Here is a 26,680-nt window from a genome sequence, read left to right on the forward strand (position 1 = left end):
GACCATTAATCATTTTGATTATTTTGGTTTATTCTTTAATCTTATGTAAATACTTCCTTTTTCATACTTTTAGGAAGCTGTAGGGAGAGGGTTCCATTTTCTTTAAGCTCTGATTTTTTGTCAATGTTTTTGTTAGTCAAGGACAGGTTGTTTTCTGTTGTTTTTTTCTTTTGATACAGGTTACATAAGTTTTACCTGGGCAGTTAGAAGAACGTTATGCTTATTGTGTTGGCCTTCCTGAAGAGATGCTTCCCTTTCTTCCTCCTTTTTGGGGGATTGAAGTGACCGCAACCTCGTCTACCCCTTGACTTTATCGGGGTTTGTAACAATTTCATCATGATATTCCCCTCTCCATTTAAAATGCTTATTCTGTAATGAAAGTTTTGAATAAAATATCCAAAAGCTTAATGATACAGATGTATTTTTATAGCCTTCTGGCTACAAAACATGCTCGTAACAGTAGCGCCCTCTGTCGGCGAGTCTGCTCTCACCTCTGTTTGCGTCACTAGGTGCAGACCAACAGCCGCCATTTTATTTCCTCAAAAAAAGAAAAAACTTCAGTCTCAAAGAAAAACAGTATCAATCCCTGGGTACATGGGCGAGCATATCAAGGACAATTATGGAGCATTAAACCAAGGGCAGAGACAGATGCAAGCGAGACACGCCCATAGGGATTAAGGTACGATCTGACGTTATGTGACAGTAAGTGATTTCTGTCTGTCGCGGTGTCTGATGTAGTGATGATAGAGACATTGATAAATACGAAGCATGGCTGCCATGTACATCCAATTTATCCACTCTAACAATGTCAACCTAAAATATTGTTTCGCTTTCGAATGGCGCTTTAAATCGCTTCTGAATGTCAGGATTAAAAACGCTTCTTGAAGGTTTAGTGAGGCACTAGCATGCTAACTTATGTCTGTACATAGTTTATGGTCTGTTGTTTCACGTGTCTGTCGTAAGATAGTGTTATTACAGACGTTAATGCTGTAGATGCTATCAGCTTGTCTTGTGTTCTGCAGGACAGCAATGTTAAACACGCAAGTTATGCGTCCTATTGAAGTCTGACTGACACTGACACTGACGACTGTAAACAACCCGACAGATGTAAAGGCTTCGGATCAGACGTGAGTTGAGTCCCACGCAAGTGTAACGTTATACAGGAGGATCTTTGACTGCCCTCGTGTCATCGCCAGTGATGATAAATGTCTGAATTGATGGATTGGGGCTTTTCTCTATATGCGACTTTGCTTTTAAATGAATTATTACATTACTGACAAGCTGAAACACAATCCGATCTGAATGATTTTTGCCTTCTAATTCTAATGGATATAGTATTTATGATAGGAATTGCATTGGTTTTAAGGAAAAGTATAATGGTCTCTCTATTGATAATGCGTTGGGTCTTTTGGTGGGAGGTTATCTGGCAGGTAGGGACCAATATAATACCATTAAACACTATTGGAATAAGACACAAAAGACTACATAAAGGAATTGTATAATGGTTTTAATGGTTAACAGCTGAAGAACTTCATAATTGTAAGTTTGTGATTTTTTTTCAGCGGAGATGTATGAATGATTTTGACCTCCTGTCACTTTCAGTCACTTTTATTCATATACTTGATCGTGTCAGTTCTGAGTGAATGTATCCTGAGGCATTAACCGAATATGCAACATCTGATATGTCTTGGCATTGTTTGGTCATTGATTTTGGATATTATTGAAATAAATGACACTTCATAATAAGATTTATGTAAATATAAGTAGTTAATGATCCGTCACCGCTTTAAATATGCAGGGATTAAAATATGGCATCACCATATATCTGAGGCATGCCTCAGCAAATTCAGGTTCATATCACTGTCAATGGGGTCGCTTTAGACAATTACATGTTGGCATTGTGATCAGGGCTGGACTGGGAAGAGAAATTAGCCCTGGATTTTTTGGCCCACAAGTGTCTTTAGCTTTCACTCGCATTTATAATTCACCAAAAGCGTCCGTTACCGGTCCCGAACGATAGCTTACACCAGATAGCCAGTCCGCCCCGATTGTGATGAAGAAGCAATCTGTTAAAAGGAGAACTAGAGAGCACAGCTTCTCAGAGAAAAAACAAAAAGGTTGTAACTTCACTACTAGAACAATGCAAAAGTTTACCGCAGCTTCAATAAAACAAGAACTGCATTATGTTATTAAAGTCACATGGGTTATGGCATTCTTTTTCATATTACATTCATATTCAAAGAGATATTTAACCCAGAAAGTAAAATTCTGTTATAATGTATTCACCCATGCCGTTGAAAACCTTTATGATTATTCTGTGCAACACAAACTATGATATTTTGAGATTCTCTGTGGTTATGTGTTCATACGAGGAAAGTCAGTGGGCTCGGGTCTCATATTGCGTGGTTTCCAACGTTCTTTATAAAATCTTCTTTTATGTTTTGCAGAAGAAAGAAAGTCATACAGCTTTCAAATGACGTACGAGTATGAAAGAACTCACAGTTGTGTGTGAACTGTCCAAGCTCAGATGGTTAAAAATGAAATGTCTCTTGCAAATCACTTTTGTTGTTGTTTTTGTATGGAAGTGTTCAGCCAATAAAAACTCAAGCTCTGCCACAGTATCTATTCATTAACATTGCTGGACGTCATTACAAAGTCAGGTCATTTCTCAGTGAGGTGTCATAGAAGTTTACCTGCTTATCTCTCGATTCAGTAAAATGTGCTAGGGCTGCTCTATTATGACAAAAAACATTATCGCGATAATTTTGCCCAATATTAAGATCCCCATTATTTAACACGATTACTCATCAACCCCTCAAACAACATAGAAACTAGAAAAAACCTGGCTTTTAAAGTCTGAATTTAACTGAAAAATAAATGTAAAGAAATTGCACTGCTGAACCAATGTAAAGCAAAGGTGTGCACTGTGGATTTACACAACAAGAAAAGAGAGGATCATTGCGAAATGGAATGCGGCACAATAATCGTTTTTCCTCAATCTTTTTTTTTTTGCAATTGATGTAGGCCAAAACTGATGATTAAGATTCATTTTGGATTAATTGCACAGCCCTAAAATGTGCAGACCCTAGTGTTGTTATAGCAGGGTTTTAAGCTTATCTGTTTATGGTTTTTATCAAACACCCTCCTGAGGAATGTGTTGAATCTTAAAGGGAAAGTTCACCCAACCTTTGATTCACGTTCATGTCATTCAATACCTATAAAACTCTTTATTCTGTGAAACCGAAAAGAAGATATTTTGAGAAATGTCCCAGTGGTTTTGTATCCATATAATATCAATGTTGTTCAGAATTTGTATTTCGGGTAATGCAGAAGAAAGAAAGTCACACAGGTTTGAAGTCATGTAACTGTGAATAAGTAATGAAAGAATAATTTTTTTGGGGTGAAATGTCCCTTAATTTACAGAAGACTTATAGTAGTTTGTCTTTATGATCATAATTGTTCCATATGTAACACATGCTTTTTAGGACGGTCATTGTCAAATGGTTTTGCCTCATGACACATTTTTATAGTGAAGTGGTGATAACAACAATTACACTTATTACCTGTAAGGTAGGTGGTCTGTGATGTATCAACTTTGAACAGACCATTTGATAAGAACTGTTTCACCTGGTCTGTCTCTGAACAGCAGAGGAGAAGTTACTAGCATTAAAAATAAAACTGTCAAATATGTGACTTTAAATGTACAGAGCCATCCTTGATAAAACAAAGTAGCTTCAGCGTTTACTTTTCCGTGCATTTGCGAGGTTCATTGGAGAAACTGCTTGACCCATGGTGAGAAATTTAAGTGCCTTCTTCTATAACTTGTAGTGAATGGTGCTAGCATTGCAAAGTTAATGGGTTTGTTTTCCTGGGATTGCACGTTCTGAATAAAAGTGAATGTGCTTTAATTTTCTTTGACTAACACCGCATATGAGTGCATTATTAGAAAAGGAATCAATCTTGATATTGCTTGTCATTATTCTGATATATAGGTTTAAAGGTTCATCATATACCACCACGCTGTGTGGAAAACTGTCGAGCCTTGAGTTCACTTTTACAGTGAGACATGCTGGAAACAGCACAGTCCATATTCTTTTTATGTTGGATATCATTTGTTATTTTCACATCTGACTTTAAGTATCAATTTTTAGCATTTAGTATTTAATGTACTGTAAAGTGTGAGTGGGTGATGTGACGTTGTCATGAGTTTTAGAGGAATAGTTCACCTTAGTTCACATCTATTTTGAAGGTGGCACACAAAATAAGATATTTAGAATAACGTTTTTGTCTATACAATGTAAGTTAATGGGGGGGTAGTGTTGTTTGGTTAACAATTTTCTTCAAAATATCTTCTATTGTGTTCTGAAGATGAAATTCTTTGGCATGTTTATATAGTAAAGAGATAAAAGAAATGTTGAAGTTCTTATTTTGTTAATAATTTACATCATAAATGTGAGTTGTTGTCTTAAAGGTGCAATGTGTGATATTAAGAAATGCAATATAATAGACAACTTTGTCTTCAGAGGTGTATAAAGACCTTACTTAATGAAGCTTTTTGTTTTATTACCTTAGAATGAGCTATTTCTAGTGCATACACCGCAGGTCCCCTTACATGGAATTCACCATGTTGTTTAGAGTATCCCTGGACGAACTGCTCTAAAGAGAATTTCGTAAATATGTTATCTCCTTCGGCAAAGAAGCGAAAGCGTGATGACATCTTAATCCCATGTCAGCCACCCTAGAGCTTCGAAAGGGAGGGACGGACCATTGCTTGCAATTCGCCACCCCACCCATAGATGTCGCTAAATTTCACAATCTGGACCTTTAACCTTCATAAAAATAAACTTATGCTGAACATTTCTACCTTTGGATTCACAAGTAATGTCAGTTGTGTAAGGTCAGAATATGATTTTTTTAGTTAATTCTTTGGTATATACTAGCATTTGCATAGAGTATGTGTGACTAAAATTTGTTGTTACCTGGTTACTCAAACCTTTTTTTTTACTAACCGTGTTTTTTATACACATCAAGCTGCATGCACAGAATGTTTCATAGGTACATTTTTAAAATACATCCCTAAAAGACCAACTAAATCATTTTCACTTTTGCCCTGGTGCTAAATGAGCTAAAACAAACACTGCGCACTAAAGAAATTGAGAGATGTAATCCAGCAGCTTGAGTTTATTTGTGTGGGAGGTTATCGTATCTTAGCAACAGTGACTATCAAGGACTAAAAGCAGACTTACAATCCTTGCACCTTGTGTGCAAGATGCTGGCACACTCCTCTGCAAAACATAAACAAATTGTGGGTTTTGCCAACTATCAAACATGAGGCTTTATAGGACAGAGAGTGTATGAAATCCAAAAATAACCAATAACAGAAGATGTTGGCATTAGCGTTAGTGTTATGTAAGCACACACTGAGGCATGGCCTGTTAGTATTATAGCTGCACACTATTGTTTGTGAATGTTTATTTGCAGTACATCGTGTTTAGCTTCCTCGTTGGTTTTCTTGATCATTACGTTCATAATGGACAGTTACAGGAAATACATAAATTATGCGACAAGTCATTTTAGGGGTCAATTTAGGCCATGATGTTTTATGCAGTACATCTACATTCCCAAACATGTTTGTGATCTTTTATTAGATAAGTGACCACAGGTCCCACAATGTTTTACTTAATGAAGAAGGCCCAATACATCAGTCGGTAGAAATTGCTGGCATTTATATCTCAAAAGCTGACATTGTTTTTGAAAAGAACCATTTTCTTTAGGATGGGATGTGTTTGGGTACCCACAAGAATTGTGAGGGTGCACAGTGCTTACAGGACAGTCTGTCTTTTAAAGATTATTCGAGACATGAAATATGCTTTATATTTTAACAGATTGCAGCTAAGAGACAAAATTCCACATGAGCAAAAATGTCAGCATTTGTTTTGGAATGATACATTTGAAATAGTTTCTTAACCTGCCAGTAAAATCAGGAAAAGAATGAGATGCTGGATTCCCATATGACATGACTAGGGGTTTTTGAATGCTGAATGTTTCCTGGGAAGTAATGACTGCGGTTTGTGCTGATGTGGTTTTAGTGCGTACTAGCCTTTTACAGCACCATGGTGAGGACTGTATTTGTTTTTATTGGTTTCGCATCCACGGTGATGCAAAGTAATGATAGGCTTCCAAACACCGTGTCCATTCATTCAAACCCTGTGGAGATTATTTGTTCACGTTTTGAGATATAATAAGGTCAAGAGCAGCAACTGCCATAGATTTGAAATATGCCCTCCTCTTGTTTTTTTTTTCATGGCTAGAGTGATATTACAGACATTACCACATCCTTGACCTATTGCATCATTCTCATATAATGCTCCATTTATGACAGATTTTGTTTATTGCTTGTAATACAAAGCCGTTGCCTCTGCTCGAGTTTTTGTGCTCTTTGACCGTTATTCATCACCTGAATCTGGTTTTGTCTTTTGCAGAGCGTGAACTGAGGACCTTTCTGGGAACGTACCTCCTGCTGATCTCCAGCGAGACCTTTGGCTCCTCACCGAGGAGACATGGAGGACCAAGGGGATGCTGGGATTGGGGGTGTGTTGGCGCCCAGTCCACAAAGTGAGGCTGTTACCCATGAGATGGGCGAGCTGTCCTTGCATCCCAACCAGAATCTGCCCCCCCTCAACGAGCGCAAGAATGGTAAGTTCTGGGCATAAAAAAACTCCTTTGAAAAAACTCCCATGGATCACACCTTATATGGGAAGAAGTAGAATCTTTGGACTTTCAGTATTAAACTGACCACATAGCAATGCTCAAGCTACAATTGGTGATTCACACAAAATCTTGGTTGTCAAACATGATTTTCTTAAAAACACTTTCCACAAATTTCGTTTTTATTCATTAAAAGAAAAGTATGACATGTTTAAAAGCATTTACTTACCAACTTTAATTGACATTGTAACTTTTTTTTTTTTTTTTTTTTTTTTTTTTTTTTTTACAAAAAAGGCCTTATAAATTTTGTTACAATTTCAATCAATCCCATAGCACGTTTCAGTAAAAAACAAAAGCGGAGCCATGATACCTTAGGAAGATTTTATTGTTGATACATATTAATACATGAATGAAGTACATTTTTATATAAAATTATCATTTTGAACCCAATTGCTAGGCACAAACTTAAATTGAAGTTATTTTTACCTGAAAGTTTCTGTTGGACATTCTGCTAAAAATGAAAAAAAAATTGTGTTTCACTAAGTCATCAAAAGACATAAGGGTGAATAAATGACAGTTGTAATTTTTGGTTTATCCGTTCCTTCAAGCAGTACAGAGCAGACTGGTACTAGGTTGTTTTTCCTTCAACAAAGATATCCGATTTAGATGTCTTTCTTGGCTAAATGTTTGCCATCAGTCAGATTTCTGGCCATTTTTGGTCAAAAGGGAATTTATTGTGAGATTTTAAATTTGGCCTCGGTCTGGAATGATATTCATTGCCGCTTTGTAATAACAGCTTGTATAAATTCAGGCGCTTTAATTAACTTACTATTGAAATTCACAGCATATCCTGATTAGGTTTGCCTCTATCTCCAGTCGAATAAATAACATTTTATTTTTGTGCCCACTAAGAAGGAGAGGCTCTTTTTCCATTCTCTCAGTCCTTAGTAAACAGAAACCGTCGTTTTCTTTGCCTCGTCGTTTGGAGGCAGACATTGATTGACATGTGAAAGGTCACAGGACAACGTTGGCTGCATGTGCTGGCTTACAGCTCTATAAGGGCTGCACCTCTAGGTCTCTAGTTATGCCGAGGTCATGTCGAGTGGAATGTAAACCACTCTGGCAGTGAGTGGTCTGTGTCAGTTACTCATCCTCTGGCGGTCTGTCAAAGATGATGTTTACTATGTTGTAGGGCTGGGCGATGTGACGAAGTTATCGTTTATCGCCAATGTCCAAATATCCCAATGTCGATTACAACAGACAGATACCAGACGAAAATGTATTATAATGGGAAATACACATCATCATGTGATGTAGGCTTTAGCGTGAACGTTTATGTTCATATGCCAGGCAGTCAGTAATAGTGACAGAATTTTGGAAACGCTGTTTTGTTCCGTCAGTTTAATGAGCTGCTGTTTTCTGCCGGTCCCTGCACAGATAGACCAATAGAAAGACGAGTTGCGTCGGCAAATCAAAACATCATGCTCGCGGGGCTGTGCCGGTGTTCAAATTGTTCTACCATGTAATATTTTCCTTCCGCAGGGCAAAACTTAATATATTCTAAACCACATCGACAAAATAAACACATAAAATACATTAACAGTCAGATTATCCTACAAACATAAAAGAAACATGTAGGATTAATTTACAGTCAAATTGTTCTATAGGTATTAAATCATATGTAGAATGATTTAACAACGAAAATACACCGCCATATTCCCGTACCAGTATAAAATATACAGGTAGAAGGATTTTATAGTGCTAAAATGTGACGTAACATTGATGTGCACATGCCTGGTAGGATAATCTGACAGGTAGGATGACATTTCAGGACACCTGTTAAGTCTTTCTACTACTTAAAAGCTATGTTTTATCTATGCGCTTTACCTTATGAAAGAAGACACTGCAACACTGGTTTGTACGCCTGTGTGTGCAGGCGTGCATGTTGGTGTGGCAGCTGGCAGGTCCGGAACGAATTCCCTCCCGGTCCGTATCTGCAGATTGATCGTCTGCGCCAAGTTGTATGAGGTCATACACACCCATTATTATCGTATATCGCAATGATTTTAAAGTCGATTATCGTACATTTTTTTAAACACATCGCACAGCCCAACTATGTTGATGATGATGAAGAAGAAGATGATTATTTCTGGATGAAAGTTGTTTTTTACGGCTCCCATCTACTTTCATGACCCATCTATCTTTAACCTGAAAAGATTTTATTTTACGGTTTTCTTTTTCACCTCTAATAATTGTGATGTGAAGATCCAACGGCAGGACAAAATGCTTTGAACATTAAAACAATAAACAAGTTCACGCTCAAGCATCTTCCAGGCATTTTTTCCAGTACCCTAACTAAACCTAAATCTGAATCATGAGGATTCATTGGCAGGGAAGGGTTAACCATGCCCTGGTCTTTATGTTCCCTCCTTTCTCACTCTGAGGAGCAGAGATGCTCTCTGGTCTGAGGGAGTCCCAGTTTCAGAGGAGCTGCTAACTGTGCATGGAAAGCCCTGAAGAACTGGATCTGCATGCCTTTTCTTTGTGAAGTTTTTCTCCCTGTCTGGAGCCCAGGGACCTTTTTGTAAGGACGGGCGGACAGCATGGCTTGCTTAGGATTGGAGCATCATGACACCTACAGAAGAAGCATCATGTCAGGTTCTGCTGCGTGCTGCTCGACTCTGAGAGGTGGATATCTCAAAACTGATCTGTCGCAGGTTTAACTCATTCTGAATAGCTTTTTTTTTTGCTTACTGAAGCTTTGTTCAACTGTGTTTGCTGGGCTGAAGTGTAATGGAAATTTGCATGATACCCTTTAAAAAAACAGAAAACTCAGCAGGCTTTCATGACTGAGATAAGTGCTTTGCTCTGCAGTTACTCTAAATAATCAGCAGCGACCGTTTGAGGTTACGCATCGGATGCAAAATAGGATAATCGTGATTGTTCCTGATAAACAGCATCTTTTTTTGAAAGCCGTGAAGCATTTGAATGGACCTCAATGACTTTCTTTCAAGTAACTGTTTTCAAGCTACTGAGTTGAAGTGTTGGTCGGTCTGAATTCTTACACGGCTCTTATAGAAGAGATATGTGAAGTAACTCAACCTAAAGAGCTGCAATGTTATCTTTGCATTGGAGATTCAGGAGATCTACAGTAAACACATTTTCTGACATCCAACTTAAGTTTTGTATTCTACGCCTCAAGTGAAACATTTACCCGATTAGGATCAAGGTCAATGTCGAGTTATCTGCAGTCAGAGGAACGGGAATGCATCTATTATCCTGCTGTTATACTGTAGCAAAGGCCCCATTATGTTCAACTTCATGGCACACTATTTTCTTACTGTCAAGCTGCAATTTTTAACTGTTGAAGAAAAAATGACTTAAATTGATAGTTCACCCAAAATGAAAATTCTGTCATCAATTGCTCGCCCTCATGTCATGTCATACCTGTGTAAATTACTTTGTTGTGATGAACACAAAGATATTTGGAAGAATGTTAGCAATTTTCAATTCTGTGACAGCCATAGTAGGAAAAATTCAATGGTAGTCAAAGGAGCCACTGAACTGTTTGTGTTCCTAAATTCTTTAAATGATCTCACTTTGTGTTCAACAAGGGTGAGTAAATGATGACAGTTTTTTTTATTTTTGATTGAACTATCCCTTTAATGTACTAATGTTTGGCGAGGTCAACTGATATCACATCTACTTCTGCTTTACACTTACACCTAAAGGGATAGTTCATCCAAAAATCTGTCATCATTCACTCACCCTCAGGGTGTTTCAAACCTGTATACATTTCATTGTTCCAATGAACACAAAGAAAGATATTTGGAAGAATGTTTAGATTTTCAGTTCTGGGACATTATCCACTACCATAGTATGAAAAATATATTTTATTTTTTTGTTCTGTTGAACACATAATGAGATATTTTGAAGAATTAAGGATAACAAAGAGTTCCCGGGGACCTTTGGATACCATTGAGTTCTTCCTACGATGGTAGTCAATGACGTCCCGGAACATAGCATTCTTCCAAATATCTGTCTTTGTGTTCATCGGAAGAAAGAAATTCATACAGGTATGAAATAACATAAGGGTGAGTAAATGATGACAAACTTTTTTGGTTGAACTATCCCTTTAACATCTGATAAATCGTACCTAGAAGCTCTATTTATAAATGTATAAGCTTACAATCGGGCAAGGATTCGGTTAAGGTAAGGATTCGGTTTTGAAAATAGAGTCTTAATGTACTAAGCTTGCTTAATGCTTTGTATGCAATTTACTCATGCAAATGAGAGTTAAAACGATCTATTTAATAGCCGCGGTTTCGGGGCGGGCTGTAAAAATAGATACAGTGGTGCTGGGGCGGGCCAAATTATTTCATAAAAGCGGGACCAGCGGGTTTGGTAAAACCCAGACCCGCACATCAATAGTAGCTTGACTCCTCAAATCGTATTGAAAAAATGTATTGAAAATACAATGGCACAGTCAAAAGATCTCTATTTGTTTGTGTTGCGTCGACTGTACCGGGGCAGTTTGTAATGTATGTTAAAGCAATCATATATAAAGTGACTGACAAAAGTTTTTTTTTTTTATGGTGCAGAAATGACACATCTCACATTTAAGAGCAGAGATTCATAGTGAAAGTGGTAAAATGACAATTGTTTTCTTCATCACCTCAGGCGACCTTATGGGTGTAATGGGTGTAAATTACACAAATGGGTGTAAATTATTTTATTACTGTTCATTTTTAAAATGCAGTAATTTACAAAAGCTTGTAGTACTTTGCCATTAGATTCGTTTTCCCCTTGTAATTAAAACCATGACCTCGGGATTGCTAAGGGCATTCTTTGCTGCTATAGGATATTAACTTCAACAAAAAAACAATGTTTAATGTTTGACCTAAATTGTAAAATGTTCCTGCCTGCTATTTTTGCACTGGCCTTGTGCGTTTATGGATTTTGGTTAATGAATACCCCTGCTGACAGATTTTCTGATAATGTCATATGTTCAGACTGCTCTGACCAATTTAAGATGTTATTATAATCAGCCAAGTAAATCCGGGAGGCTCAGCCAAAAAGGCAAAAGAATAATGTCTTCCGAATTTTCCCAGGAAGTGTGTGTATCACAGCGTGCTTCAAAAGGGTCACTCAAGTGCCCCGGTGTTATGGTAGCAGGAAAGACATTTTGAATGGTCACTCTTACGTAATGCTAAAGAGGAAACGTGTGATCTCGGGTTGCGCTTAAGCTCAGTTTCCCCTGTTTATGTATTTATGTAGATTTGTTAACCAGGTGTCAAAAAGTCTGATTGGGTCAAGAGCATAACCTTTCTGCTTCTCTCCACCAGTTCTCCAGCTCCGGCTGCAGCAGAGACGTACCCGCGAGCAGCTCGTAGATCAAGGCATCATGCCACGTGAGTACATGACCCCTGCTGTTTAATACTGATGCATGCACCAGTGTAGGTAGGCGAATATTCATTATATTTACTTGATTTGTTTTACTTCAGGTCTTAATTTTAAGGAGGCAGTCTCAGGCCAGTTGAGGCCCATTCCTGTGTTGTCCCTATTTTGAGTTTCTAGGCACACAGTCTTTTTTTGAGTCTTGTTATATGTAGAGTAAGTGATAATGTACATCCAGCAGGTAGTTATTGCAAAATAAACCCGACAAGATCAGTTTTGTGCGTTGTCAGTTTTAGTGGTTGTTATTGTTTTATATACCTTGGAATGACTCGACTGACCAAATTGAATGCAGTACTGGAATAATGTGTTTTTGAATGCAAAACCCAGAAGTGAGTTAGCATTTAAGCACATTTTGTGGTTCCGTCCCCCAAGGTCAATGGGTTTTTTAAAAGGGTTTTTTGGTTAAATGCCTGAAATACATTCACTCTTTATTCTACTACTTAAAACACACCCGTAATGACGTTGGTAAGATGTTTATTATACAGAATGAGAATCGGATGTTTTATCGCAGCAGCTCTCCAGATATTCAGCAGACATGTTACAGACATATCTGTGCTATCTGGTGGACGTTATGAACATTATTACGCATATATTTGTGCAAATGTTTGCGAGATTTATGTTGATTTATTTATGTTGATGTCTAGCAACTATAGCCTCATGTTAGCTTTTTACTTTTGCTTATGTATTTAGGCTTCACATTTTGTAAATGTTGTGTTAATTTGTAAAGATGATCTTGATAGACAAAACGTCTAAACGCCACAAACATTTTATAATCAGAGAGTTTTCTTTTTTGTGATCTTTCAGAAGTCTATAAAAAAAATCCATACGTTTTTGATGAGGAAACCAGTGTGTGATGCCTTCAAAAATACACCACCCTTGCGGCACCCCATAATACAAATGATATCCACATGAAATGTAGTCATGGCTTGTACAAATGAGGTGTTATGTAGCAGAAGACAGACGATTGGCTAGAGGGAAAAAGTTCAAGTAGAGGGATTTAAGATGTCACACACACACAAAAAAACATTTTCGAGGCAAAGCCCGTTCAAACTTTTTGATTAAAGAATAACGAGACTAGAAAGGTGCCTTCAGAAAAATAAAAAAGTCAGTTTTGTTTTTATGTTGATTGAAACATCCTGTCAATTTACATTCAAGAGAGGAAATCTGTTGCTGTGGTTGCTGTACCACAGTTTCTCTCTTTTTACATCATAGTCGTCTGTCAGCAGGCAATGGATGACCGCCGCACATCAAACAAACACATCAGTTTGTTCCATTATTGCTCAGTCATTTTCCGTTCAAACCCAGTCAGCGAGCAGCGCGTGACAGCGTTTAAACTCGCTTAAAACTAGCTTTGCATGCTGTCTCATCGATCATTGTAAAATCATATTCAGATCCTGCAGATTAAGAGTCAGCTGTCTGTTCTTGAAGTTTGCGACTAACAGTACGTTAATCTCAGGGTGTCCTTCTACCTCTCTTCATCTCTGAGCAATATCTCCATGTGAAACCAGGCACTACAGCAATTGCTAGTAAGCAGCACTTTGAAAGACCGGAGAAGATGAAAGCGCAGCGTGTGTTTGAAGTGTGTGGGTAATGACCTTGTGTCTTCCTGAGACTGATCCTCTGTATGTGTGACTTTACAGCCCTGAAGAGCCCGGCAGCCTTCCACGAACAGATCCGCAGCCTTGAGAGAGCCAGGGTAAGAGCGGACCACCAAGACTCAGTCGTCCTGCACTTTCCTAAATCATCTGGGGTCTATGATCCTTCTTAAAACCCCTTGAGGGTTCCACAGCTCTCTAAGGGGATACACGTGAACCTCTCTGTTTTTTTAACGGCTTAAGGCCTCTTTAAATGTGTTTGTAATTTGCTAAGCACAGAGGGGATCATTACAAACTCTTTGGAGTGGTAGCGTTTTATCCGTGAATTGCAAAGGGATTTGGATTTTAAACTCTGAATCCTTTGTCTCTCTGTAGACCGAAAATTTCCTAAAGCACAAGATCCGCAGCCGTCCAGAAAGGGCCGAGTTGGTACGGATGCACATTTTACAAGGTAATTTTCCCTTCACGTCGCATGAGGTACACTGGCAGAAAATGGGCATGGTACAAACATAGGTTATGTTGACCACATTTCAGACCTACAGATCTATTGCTATAGGTCAATATTCAGAAATGGGGACTCATTGCAGAAAAATCTCACCCAAAAGTTTAAATTCTGTCATTGTTCATACACCTTCTTATCATCTGTGGTTTTACCCATTCATTTCTATTATATAGACAAAAAAACAATGCAAGTGAATAGGTGCCAGTTAACAACATTCTCCAAAATATCTTCTTTTGTGTTCTGCAAAAGTTAAACTATCACTTCAAGGCTTTTAATGCAAAGTCATGGTCTTCAAAATAAAAATAAAACTCTGGAAATTCAGCATTATGTCTCCTTTTCTATTCCACTTTTCTATTCCACAGTGAATGATGACAGGATTTTCTAATATTTCTTGAAATTGGGATGAATCCAGATTCATGCAGGGCTTGTCTATTGTTTACTGCCATGGTTTCGTTTGGTCTTGATTGTTGTGATGGTTGTTCAAGAGTGGTTTGTGTAATTGCATTGCTGATTGTCCGTGGTTTTCTGTGATTTGGCAGAGACTGTGGCCGAACCTTCTTTACAGGCCACGCAGCTGAAATTGAAGAGAGCTCGACTGGCCGATGACCTGAATGAGAAGATCGCTCAGCGGCCCGGGCCTTTGGAGCTGGTGGAGAAGAATATCCTGCCTGTAGACTCCAGCGTCAAGGAGGCCATCATTGGTGATTATATTAATCCAAATATCGGTGGGCGTGTACAGATTCCGTGGCCAATAGGAAGTTTGCAAAGTTTTTTCTAAGTGGTGTCCTAAATATGGATGTAGCCTTTTTTGTAAATGAATGCTAAATATGGAGAATGATTGTTCTTTGTTCTTTCATGTGTTAATTGGATAGATGGTCAGATGCACTACCCCAAAATTCTAGAAGGCTACCCTATAGATGAGGAGAGCGGGGATGCTCTGTCACCTGAGCAGCCGGGCAGTCAAGAGTCCCAAGGTTCTGCTGCTTCACCCGGAGATGTGCGGACCAAGGAAGAGACTCCACCATTGCTCAATAACTTTTTACTGGTAGGTTCTGTATGCTTGACTTCAGAGACAACACAATGAGAAGTTTGGGGTCATCATTTGTTTGCTTTTTTTACAGAAGTTACCCACAGTCACAACCACTTCAACAGATTTCCTCAAGCCTTTTTCCACCAATTGGCCAACGGTTAGCTCTCCTGTGCCCATGCCACAGCGTCCAGTCACGTTTGTGCCCCCTGTGAAATCTGGACCCACCCTTGTAAAGGTCAGTTAGGAGACACAATTATGAGGAATGGGGGGTCACAATATTGACAATAACCATGATTTTAAAAACAAAATTAGCGATGTTGTGTTAATTCTACACCTATGATAATATTGTAAAATAAATCTGCTTTTGTGTTATGTTTTGCCTAAAGAAAACTTACAAATGTGTTTTATTGGCCAAAAGGCACTTAAAAAATAGATGTTGTGACAATAGTGGTACAGAAATTCTTTGACCACCAATTACCATGTATTGAAAATCTTATATTGTGACAGGACTAATGAGGAGGCACTATTCGACCAGTAGCAGACGGGTGTCTTTAAGACATTTGTAAAGAGCAGTTAGTTTTGTAATTTACATTTGGTTGACTCTAGTGGTACACTAATTACAAATTTCCCTTTATCAAATGTAATTTGATTAAAATGGCCTTGATTCTGATGTACTACATCATGCTACAAGTTTCCATATATCTCTTTCAATCTACAGCAAAGTCAACCCAAGTTACCGGGAGATAAGAGCCGCAGCAAGAAGAGCAAGGAGGCCAAGTCACGTGTGAAAAAGTTAAAATATCATCAGTACATTCCCCCAGACCAGAAACAAGAACTCAACCAAGCCCCGATGGACTCGTCATATGCTCGATTACTACAACAACAACAGCTGTTTCTGCAGCTACAGATCCTCAGCCAACAGCAACAACAGCACTATAACTACCAGACCATTCTTCCTGCACCTCTTAAGTGAGCAGTGACATCCGGTTTTGTGTGTTTGTAATCAATAAATAAAAGCCAGTTTTCCAATGCAGTCACTGAGTTGAGCACAGGTACCTGGTTTAATTATTGCAAACCAATTGACGTCTTAACATGCACGATATGGTATGTTGTAAAAGTTCATTTTGTACTTTTGAAGCCTTGTCTTGGCGCAGCCTTTGACAACCATTTGAATAATGAGTGCATATGATCTGTTTAGGTCTAAAAAACACAGTATCGTGTGGCCAGTGGCCATTACCTAGTTTCCAATAACAAATCCTGTTTGGTGATTTTCGTTAATGGCAGGAAGTCGATGAGGTTTTTCCTCTGCTTCCTTGTGTTCATGTGCATTTTAACTGCCTTTGTTTTTTGCCTATGCATTCTTCTGTGGCGTTTATTTATTGAGAACAGGAGTGGGTGGACACAGTTGTTCCTGCTGTGATGTTGTGAAGTGATTTTGTTCCTCTCTTCTCTCATCTATGTCCCTCCTCGCACATTAATCACCAGGCCTGTAATGGAGGGCCAAAATGGCAGTGCCACAGTGGCTATCAACAGTACCAGCAAACTTCCAGCCTCCATCGTGGTTTCTCTGCCCACAGCAACACCTGTGCGGCCTAACAGCACCCTTTCCACCCGCAAGGCTGGTGTACTACCAGCCCACCTGGAGGAGATGAAGGTACCAGGAGATTTTTTACTACACCCCACAAAGAGTGTAATATTATACAAAGTTATTCATGTAGATAATACACTTATCATTTTCCAACAAGTAAATTTGTTTTAGTTTGTTTTGTGCCTTGGGTAGCAGCTCCCCAATAGATTTCTAAACAAATTGGATTATTTTGGCAGGTGGCAGAGCTGAAAATGGAGTTAAAGTTACGTGGTCTTCCAGTGTCGGGAACAAAAACTGACCTTATTGAACGACTTAAACCTTTCCAAGATAACTCAATCGCTTCTGCACTCAACAACTGCACCGGACCAAACACACAGCCCTCCAGCACCCCTATGGAATTATACAGTGCCACTACAACGCCCTCCCAGCAGACCTCAGAAAATATGAGCTCTACTTCCACAGAGCTTCACAGGCGAGAGGAGGCACAAACTGAGCCACAGAACCGTAACAGCAGCAGTGTGGTAAAGGCGGCTCCTGAGGAACAGGACCGAAGGCTACACCAAAAAGAGCGTCAGATCGAGGAGCTGCTGCGTAAACTGGAGCAGGAACAGAAACTGGTGGAGGCGCTGAAGATGCAGCTTGAGGTGGAAAAAAGAAGCGGACTGGTCGTTCCACCTGTGGAAAAGGCCAGCGTGGCCGCCATGTTGGCTTCTGTCAAAACTGAAAGCACTGTCAATCCCAAATGGACGTTGAATTCACACACTACACCAATGCTGGTCAAGCTTGAGGATCCCTATCCCCCCCAAGTAACCGCTAACCCCCTCCCCCAGTTTATTATCAGACATCAAGGGGTCATAGGACAGCCCCAGACAATTCTTACAACTCAACACGGGGGAACGCAGATACTTCTCCCAATGCCCCTGGCAAATAATACCACTACCATCCAGCTGCCCAACACTAATGTCAAACTACAGGTGAACAAATTGTTACTGTATTTTTTCAAAACAGACATTGATGACCCATACAATAATGATTTTATTGATTGTGTACATTTCAAATGTTCTTCGCAGTCCGTCTTGCAGGCTGCTGTCTCACCGTCAGGGCAGGGCTTAATTCAGACCCCCCAGCTGCAACCCACCAAAGCTGAGAGTACTTCAACACGGCAGCTAGTCAATCACAACCACATAGTTCAGGTCGGTCTTTATACTAGACTAATAAATATACTAGATGAATAATGTATAACGACTGATATGCAAATCATGACTGATACTCAACTGTGATTACATTTCTCTTTAGTAAGTGTTAGGGGTGTCACAATGTACCATATTGTAATTATAAATAATTCAGTGCCAGTATCTGGTTGACACTAACAGTAGGTGGTGGTGTTGCACCCGTTTAACATTGTGCCAGTTGTGTCACAATGGTTAAAACTCTCTCCTTCACTTCCGTTCTGAGTGTGATTCATTGGCAAAAAAAGAGAAAACACAAATTAATTGGACACAGACCAATAAGATAATTGGCAAATATCGGCTAATTAGTTGGACCGATAAATCGGTTAGTCACTACATTTGTTACACTACAAAGTTGTAGTTTAAGTTTTGAGTAACTATGTAATCCAGGAAAGAACAGTAATCAATGCCAGTGGGATTCTTATCTGTTAACACTGGGATCATCTGCTTTTGTCTGACCACAGGAGTCATTCATCAAGGAGATTGATGCTAGTTTCTGGTCTTATTCGAGCCTTTCGCTCTGCTGTAATCGGTCTGTCCTGGCAGTCATGCAGCGTGCTAAGGTTTCCCCTAGAACTACATTGCCATACTGTTGACATAGTGAGCAAGTCTGGCTCGAGTCCTTGATAAGGGCGCAAGTAACTAGAGCTCATGGGTTGTGATGAGAACATTTTCATTGACAGCTCCGCCATATGGAAGCAAGCCAGTATGACCTGAAGTGGCCTTAACTATGTGTTTCTGTTTTTATTTAAAGTTGTGGTTCTTTGTTTAGAAACTTGAGTTCTTAGATGTAGTAGCTGGTTTTTGGTTGGTAACGGATGGTATACTGGTTTTCTCCTCATACAGACTCTGGCTGTGGGTCCCAGCGAGTTGTCAGGTTTCCAACACAGTGCTAGTGAGAACCGAGCTGGCCTGGAGATACCTCAGTGCTTTTTGAGCAGCTCCCCAGAGCATAGGATCTCTCCTCAGGCATCCCCCATCCCACCCGTTCTTATAAATGGGCCACTAAATGAGGTAGAAATCAATTCCAATTGTCCTTTAATATAAGTTGGAAAAGTGTTTTTGTTTTTTGTTGCTGATCTGCATTGAAAATTGATTTTAATTTTCAGCCCCAGTCCTCCTTCATCCAGCAGTCCTCAGATTTCAACCAGGCACCCAAAAACAGAGAGCCACCCCGTTACGAGGAGGCTGTCAAACAAACACGCAGCCTACAGAACCCCACACTTTCAGAGGTGATTTGTGTTTTTTAATGCGTGCATGTTCACTTTATAGCATCTGGGCTTTTTTAGACATTGAATCACCCCTATACCCCCCAAAAAAACAATTGTATTCATTTAATGTAATTTCAGTGTTGTATAAATGAGATATTAAGCAGAATGTCTCCCAGTTTTCTAGTCTTGTTCTCGGTTTTCTGAAGTAATACATAAGGTTTAGGTCAGATTAAAAAATTTAGGTTGTTTTGGCCAAAATCTAATTTCTACAGAAAATTACAATTATACTAGTCAAAAAGTAAATAATTAAAGGTATTTATCATTCATGTTCCCTCTATTTATTTTTTGAATCTTATTTTGTCTCTTTGTATTTAACAGAACATGGAACATTGGCTCAGAATGTTAACATTTATTTTATCTTCCTCTCTGAATGAAAAACGTCTCGGTTACGTATGTAACGTCTGTTCCCTGATGGAGGGAACGAGACGTTGTGTCGAACCGACAGATGGGGTTCGCCCTTGAGAACCAATCATCTTCTGACTATTTTGAAAAGGCCAATGAAATTGGCGAATTAAATTTGCATGCCGGGCTCCGCCCCCGGATATCCGGGTATAAAAGGGGAGCCGGCATGCTCATTCATTCACCTTTTGTGCCGAGGAGCCTGAGAGCATCTCTTGACTGCTGCAGCGGACGGCTATTGTTGTGGCATGAAGGACACAACGTCTCGTTCCCTCCATCAGGGAACAAAGGTTACATACATAACCGAGACGTTCCCTTTCTGTCGGTCTCTCGACGTTGTGTCGAACCGACAGATGGGGTTCCTATTGAAAACACCACAGCACTAGCCGCGTCACAATCTATAGCGCAACGACGTTGACCGGCCTAAGCGAGTCAGACGTAAGCACTGTCGCGAGTCTGTAACCTTCCAGTAGGTAGGCAGGGGTCCCAGAGCTTTAGAAAAGATGGGTAGCCCCTGTCCTCGGCCATCTCAGACGGTGTCATTGGCGAGAGCCGTCCGGTACCGTAGGACCCCTGGGTAAGCGCTATTTCCTCAATGGGGAGGTGCGCTACGGAGACCACTTCCCACCCTCGGGGGGAATACAGTGGAAACATCAACATGGTCTTACCGGCAGGGAAGAGCTCATGGGAGGTATGTGCGGGATGCTGCAAGGTGGATGTCCACCTGGGGAAGGTCATGGGTTCCAGGAGGGGAACTAACTCATGACGGAATCTCAGACAGAACCACCCTGCTGGGGGGGTTATTACGTCTGGAGCACTGAGGTCGGTTAGAGCTACATGAGGGTAACTCAGCTTGGGCCCGCCAAAGGTGGCAGGCTGCTCCGCTCAGCCCGCTGCCTTGAGTGCTTAGTGATGGATGGACTGCCTATTCTTCGCCCGAGGAGAAAGAAGGGAGGCAGATGATAGCGCACTGACCCACCTAAAGAGGGGGATGGCGCCCTTCGCAGGCGTACGCCCTACCGGCCGCCCTACCGGCCGCCGGTCTCACCTGTTGTTACCCTGTAAGACTCGAGCTGACACCGGTTCCACGCGGAGGTTGTAGAACCTCGCGAAGGTGTTGGGTGTAGCCCAACCCGCAGCTCTGCAAATGTCTGCCAGAGAGGCGCCCAGAGCCAGTGCCCACGAGGAGGCTACACCCCTAGTGGACTGTGCCCTCACTGCCAGCGGGCACGGGCAGTCCTGAGATCGGTATGCCGTCGTGACGGCGTCCAGGATCCAGTGCACCAGTCTCTGTTTGGAGACAGCCCTCCCCTTCTGCTGACCTCCGGAAAAAAAAAAGAGCTGCTCAGAGCTTCTGAAGCTCTGTGTGCGGTCCACGTAGAGGCGCAAGGCGCGTATTGGACACAACACGGATGGGGTTGTCTCTTCCTCCCCGGTGGGGAGCGCCTGCAAGTTCACCACCTGGTCCCGGAAAGGAGTGGTGGGAACTTTGGGCATGTAGCCGGCCGGGGTCTCAGGATCACGTGAGAATCACCGGGCCCGAAATTTTGGCAATCCGTGGACACGGAAAATGCTTGCAGATCCCCCACCCTCTTGATGGATGTGAGCGCCACCAGGAGAGCCGTCTTCATCGTAAGATGAGAAAGAGCGGTCTCTCCAAGGGGCTCGAAGGGAGGCCTCTGAAGGCCCGCCAGGACCACATTGAGGTCCCAAGAGGGTATGGAGCGTGGACGAGGTGGGTTAAGCCTCCTCGCGCCCCTGAGGAACCTGATGATCAGGTCATGCTGCCCTAGAGGTTTTCCAGCAACTGGCTCGTGATGAGCGGCGATGGCGGCTACATACACTTTCAGTGTGGAAGGGGAGAGATTACTCTCCAACCTCTCCTGCAGGAAGGACAGCACATGCCTGACCGAGCAATTCCGTGGGTCTTCTCTGCCAGAAGAACACCAAGACGAGAAGAGGCGCCACTTAAAGGCGTACAGCCGCCTTGTGGCAGGTGCCCTAGCCTGAGTGATTCTGGAGAGCAGCCACCCCTGACCGCAACGTCTGTATAGTCATCCGCCCGCAGTGCGGGAAGGATAACTCCACGAAAGCTGCCTCAGCGTGTTGGATGCCCAAATACCTGACGCAGACATCATGTCCGTCCCCCTCCTCGATTAGGGAGTCGCAACCACGAGAGCAGCGGGACATGCCACGCTGAAGAAATTAGCTCGAACACCTCTGGAACTGCTGAAACGCCGGGGGGGATGATCACTGGAAGGGACAATCCGCTGCACCACGTCAAGATATAAGCTTCGTTAGTCATTCGATGCGAAGGCTCCGAAGAACAAAAGGTGAATGAATGAGCATGCCGGCTCCCATTTTATACCCGGATATCCGGGGGCGGAGCCCGGCATGCAAATTTCATTCGGCAATTTCATTGGCCTTTTCAAAATTGTCAGTAGATGATTGGTTCTCAAGGTTGACCATCTGTCGGTTCGACACAACGTCGAGAGACCGACAGAAAGGGAACCATCTGTTTTTTACAGATTATGGAAAATTGGCTCAAAGTGTTCATAATTATTTTATCTGCCTCTCTAAATAAAAAATCATCTGTTTTATATTGTCCATCTGTAGATTCCCACGGCAACAAGTCAACAGATGGATGATCTTTTTGACATTTTAATAGAAAGTGGAGGTGAGTTCTTCATATTTTTGAAGATATGGTTGACGTACGAGACAGTCATATATTAATGTTTTTATTTATTAGTACTTAATAAATACGTTTGTCATTTATTAAATTATTTGCCCACCGCTTGCACAAAAAACCTTTCAGGCAACAAAATTAAAATCAAATAAAAAAACAATAACAACAAATAAAAAAGAACCAATCAGGCTCAGATGTTTATTTTGAATAGTCCTCAAGCCGCCCCTCATTTTCTTTTCTGCAGAGATCACCCCCTTTAGTCAACAGGACTCATCTGTGCCTAAGATGATGCCTGTCACAGCCAGTGTCATCACCCTGCCTATCAACACGGCTCTTTCCAGACCGCCCGCCCAGGTTCAGATGGCACACCCACCGGCCTTCACAGAGCCCATGCCCAGCCTGGCCTCCCTGGACTCTGACCACCAGCTGGAGGCCCTGCTAGAGGGCACGCTTGTCGGGGACCCAGAGCAGAGGACTTCTGGCCTGTTAGACGAACTGCAAAACCAGATCCTGGAGCTGCCAAACTCCCCGATGGACACGTGCGAGCTGAGTTTCACGGACCCGCCCTTGCTTTCCTCCTTCTCCTTCGGTCTGCAGGACACCATGGACAACATGGAGTGGCTGGACCTTACTACCGGGCCCATAGGCGGACTCAACACGCTGGGCATCAACTCTGAATTCGGGGACACTCATGACCTGCAGCTACACTGGGACTAAGGGGATTCACTTTCTGTCCTAAAAACACATTTCTTCACTCGCACATCTCATATATATGCTGTTTGTCTGGCGGTCTTGAAGTAAGCAAAATGGGGATTTGTTTGTGTTCTTAAAGGGACAGTTCACCACCCTATTATTGTATTTTTCTTAGCCTTTGTTCTTCTAAACCTGTTGTAACACAGGAGAACGTTGATGCTGCTGTTTTTTAGATTTGACAGGTTTGAAACAACATAAGGGTATGTCATAATTTAAATTTTTGGGTGAACCGTCTCTTTAAGGCCTACGATTGAGGTTGCGATTACGTCTGTGATTGACTTTCTTTGAGACATCTTGCTGTATACTTATGGTGTGGTTCTATTCACCATCTGTTCTTATTCACATTAATGCTCTCGTTTGATGGGAATGGGCACAAAAGTGGGTACTGCTGGCTTAATCCTGACTGTGCTCTCCTTTTTGTGCTACACTGAAAGGCATCTACTTGGAGCGAATTGAATTTGGCTTTTTTTGCTCGTGTTTGTTCACGTCCCATTGACATAGAATAGGTGTCGCAGTCAGATTACAAGTATCTCAACTAATTTAAACCTTATACAAACGTTGGCTGTCTCTATAGATGAGCAGATTGTCAGATTCATCCTTAGTTGTGACACCTCAGTCAAACTACATTTCCCAGAATCCCCAGTTTTAGCGCCGACTGCAATAACAGCAACAGAAACCTAATGAAGATTAAATTATATTAACTTTTTTATTATTGTTTTTAATTAAAAATGTACATTTAGACAGTCTGCCTGTCTGTTGTTCTCTCTAAGGAGAGAAAATCGTTTTAATGGCTGGAGACCAGAGATGGACTGACCTTATGTTGGAAGGACTTGGAAAAAGCATTCGCTGACTTGGTTTAGGAAATTGCAGATATCATCCTTTTAGTCATAGCCACACAAGGAAATGACATCATAGACAAGGTTCCAGCTTAAGCCAAATAAAAGGAACAATTTTGTGTACAACAGACGATCAGTTCTGTTGTTAAACAGTCTGAGACGAATCCAGTTTTGTGTAAATACTGAGAACATTTTTAAAGAAAGATAGAAACAAATTTTTTGTCAACTTGTTGTATACACAACCCATGATTTGTGTATATGTGAATCATTGTGTCTGTGTGTGTAAACGTTTGTCACATTAGTTTTCTGCGCCATACTGTATGTATCTGTTTTTTAAGATTTAATACATGGTTTAATTTTAGCCTAGTGTACCTTCTATTTTAAGTTCTCACTTGCCTATTTTTCATGTCATGGAGCAAAATGCTCAGAGACTCTTTTTGAGAAGTAAATGTCATAGTTTCATAGTTCATCATAGTTCACACTAATTACAATGGTCTTATATGTATGAGAGTGTGGGATTTTTGTACTGTCCAGCTGTCAGGAAATGCAAAACACTCTGAAGTTACGTAGCAGAAGATAATCGGATTAGACGGTTAAAGCTGTTACTGACATCACAGTGCATGTTATATGATATTGGCAGTTTAACGGAGTAGTTCACCCAAAAATGAAAATACTTACGTCACACTTTCTTCTGTAGCACACAAATGAAGATATTGTGAAGTATGTTGGAACCAAACAGCATTGGTGCCCATTGACTTCTATTTTATGGACACAAAACCACTAAAAATACATTTCTCAAAATATTTTCTCTTGTGTTCCACTGAAAATAGCGGTAATATACAGGTTTAAATTGACATGAGGGTGAATTTAGGATCATTTTTGGGTGAACTTGGCCCCTTTTGAGGGTGTCAGATAACAAAATTCCATTGTTTGTTTCTGTTTTGCTTTTCATGAGTTATCATGTACTAATGTCTTTATGTCTGTTTATATATGTATGTGTAGATGCATGTTTGTTTTGTGAGTGTCCGTGTGTATGCATGTTTGTTTATGTATGTGTTTAGTCAGTTTTTTTGTTGAGTCCCACAAGAAAAATGCCTACAGACCTTCCAAATGAAATATCTGTATAAATGAAATATATTGTCTAGAATGTGAATAATCTTTCAGAGAAGCACATCCTATTTGTCGTAGTTTTTCTGTTTGATGCGTTACATCTGTACTTATTTTTCCTCATGGAAAATTGTACCGTTTTATTTCCTGCTCTGTTTGTATTTTTAACATTCACATTTCTTTAAAGGGGTAGTTTGCCCCTGAATGGGGGTAGAGGGTATTTAATTCCATCATAATTTACTCAGTTTGAGTTTGTTCCAAACCTGTCTTAATCTCTTCGTTCTGCTCAACACAACAGGAGATATTTGGAAGAATGTCAGTGACCAAACAGATCTCATCACCCATTTACTGCCATAGTATGGAAAATAAAAACTAAGGGAGTCATCGGGGGATGAGATCTGTTTGGTTACTGACCAAACATCTTCCATTGAGTTTAGCAGAACGAGTACATTTTTACAGGTTTGGAATAATCTGACGGTGAGTTAATGATGACAGAATTTAAATTTTTTGATAACCTACCCCTATAAGAAAGGCAATACATGTTCACTTCTGCTCACATCCATATTTGCAAGTTATGTTCAATTCAAAAGGGAAATTGTTTAGATTGTGTCAATGTAACTTCTGTTTGTACAGCACTTTTACGCTGCAGTGATGAACGGTTCATCATGGATCAATCGCACAGCATCAAAGCACCTTTAAAGATGGGCTTTTATAAAAACTTTTATCAGCAGTTTTGCTTCTGTTTTGTCGTCATTAGTTCAGCCTGAGAATTCATCAACTCTGATTTTAAGGCTTGACACAATATTTTTTGCCCAAATTGTGGCCTCTCCAGAAAAGAAAAAAATGTCATTACCAAAGAGGCCAAATATTGTACTATGCTGTAACTATGGCTGGTTCAGAACTGATTCATTTTCATTTAGTCCATTGGAATATGTGAGAACTTTGTTTCTTCTGTTGAGACAAAAAGAGGAACTGTGTCGATGTAATGCTCGAAAGGACTGTTGGAAAGCAAAGCAATACTACACGAACTTGTGTTTTTTATATACAGTGCTGTATTGTACATGGTTTATGAGGTTGATCAGATATCAAAGCATCAACTTGGTCTTACATCACTTATTTGCATAGATGTTTGTTTTAGCTGAGAGCTGCAAACTTCTGCAAAATGTCAACGCTCAGCTCCTGTCAAGCTTATGCATACTGTAAGTTCTACCTAGCCCTTCCTTCAACAATGTCTGCTGGACTCGTCTACATAACTGTCATGTGATGACACTGGGCGACATTTACAGCCGCCTCTGAACATCCATAATTTGTATTCCATATGTTTTGCACATTGTGTATATATTTGAAGGGATGTAATACATATTTTTATACATGTGCGACACCTCAATGAGCTCTATTTTGTGAATAGTTTTAAAGATACAGGTATATATGTCATCATGTGTCAATGAGATGTATTGTGAAAATGCTGTCGTATAGAATGTTTCAAATCTTTTAAATATATAAGAGGAATGACATGCAG

At 40.5% G+C, this 26,680-nt stretch overlaps 1 protein-coding gene across 3 annotated transcripts; it reads left to right on the plus strand.

The window, feature by feature from the left end:
* Positions 1-528: 528 nt before the first annotated feature.
* mrtfba (myocardin related transcription factor Ba) lies at positions 529-26,680 on the plus strand. Of its 3 annotated transcripts, XM_079476559.1 has the most exons (17): positions 578-679; positions 1,023-1,127; positions 6,483-6,696; positions 12,054-12,119; positions 13,806-13,861; positions 14,136-14,211; positions 14,802-14,963; positions 15,135-15,307; positions 15,384-15,527; positions 16,011-16,261; positions 16,778-16,946; positions 17,117-17,854; positions 17,951-18,073; positions 18,956-19,123; positions 19,219-19,341; positions 22,396-22,456; positions 22,710-26,680. In XM_079476559.1, exons 3-17 carry the CDS (start codon positions 6,561-6,563, stop codon positions 23,180-23,182), a joined length of 2,919 nt encoding a protein of 972 aa, XP_079332685.1. In that variant the 5' UTR covers positions 578-679; positions 1,023-1,127; positions 6,483-6,560; the 3' UTR covers positions 23,183-26,680. The 3 variants fall into 3 exon arrangements, with proteins under 3 accessions (XP_079332684.1, XP_079332686.1, XP_079332685.1); XM_079476558.1 differs by lacking the exon at positions 1,023-1,127 and having other exon boundaries at positions 529-679; XM_079476560.1 differs by lacking the exon at positions 1,023-1,127 and having other exon boundaries at positions 529-679; positions 15,387-15,527.

This window comes from Barbatula barbatula, assembly GCF_947034865.1.
Source record: "Barbatula barbatula genome assembly, chromosome: 16".
Classification (NCBI taxonomy): Eukaryota; Metazoa; Chordata; class Actinopteri; order Cypriniformes; family Nemacheilidae; genus Barbatula; species Barbatula barbatula.

Coding starts and splice junctions, on each gene's coding strand:
- mrtfba (XM_079476558.1), top strand. CDS start 6,561: ATGGAGGACCAAGGGGATGCTGGGATTGGGGGTGTGTTGGCGCCCAGT. Junction 6,697..12,053: donor CCTCAACGAGCGCAAGAATG/GTAAGTTCTGGG, acceptor TCTCTCCACCAG/TTCTCCAGCTCCGGCTGCAG. Junction 13,862..14,135: donor GCAGCCTTGAGAGAGCCAGG/GTAAGAGCGGAC, acceptor GTCTCTCTGTAG/ACCGAAAATTTCCTAAAGCA.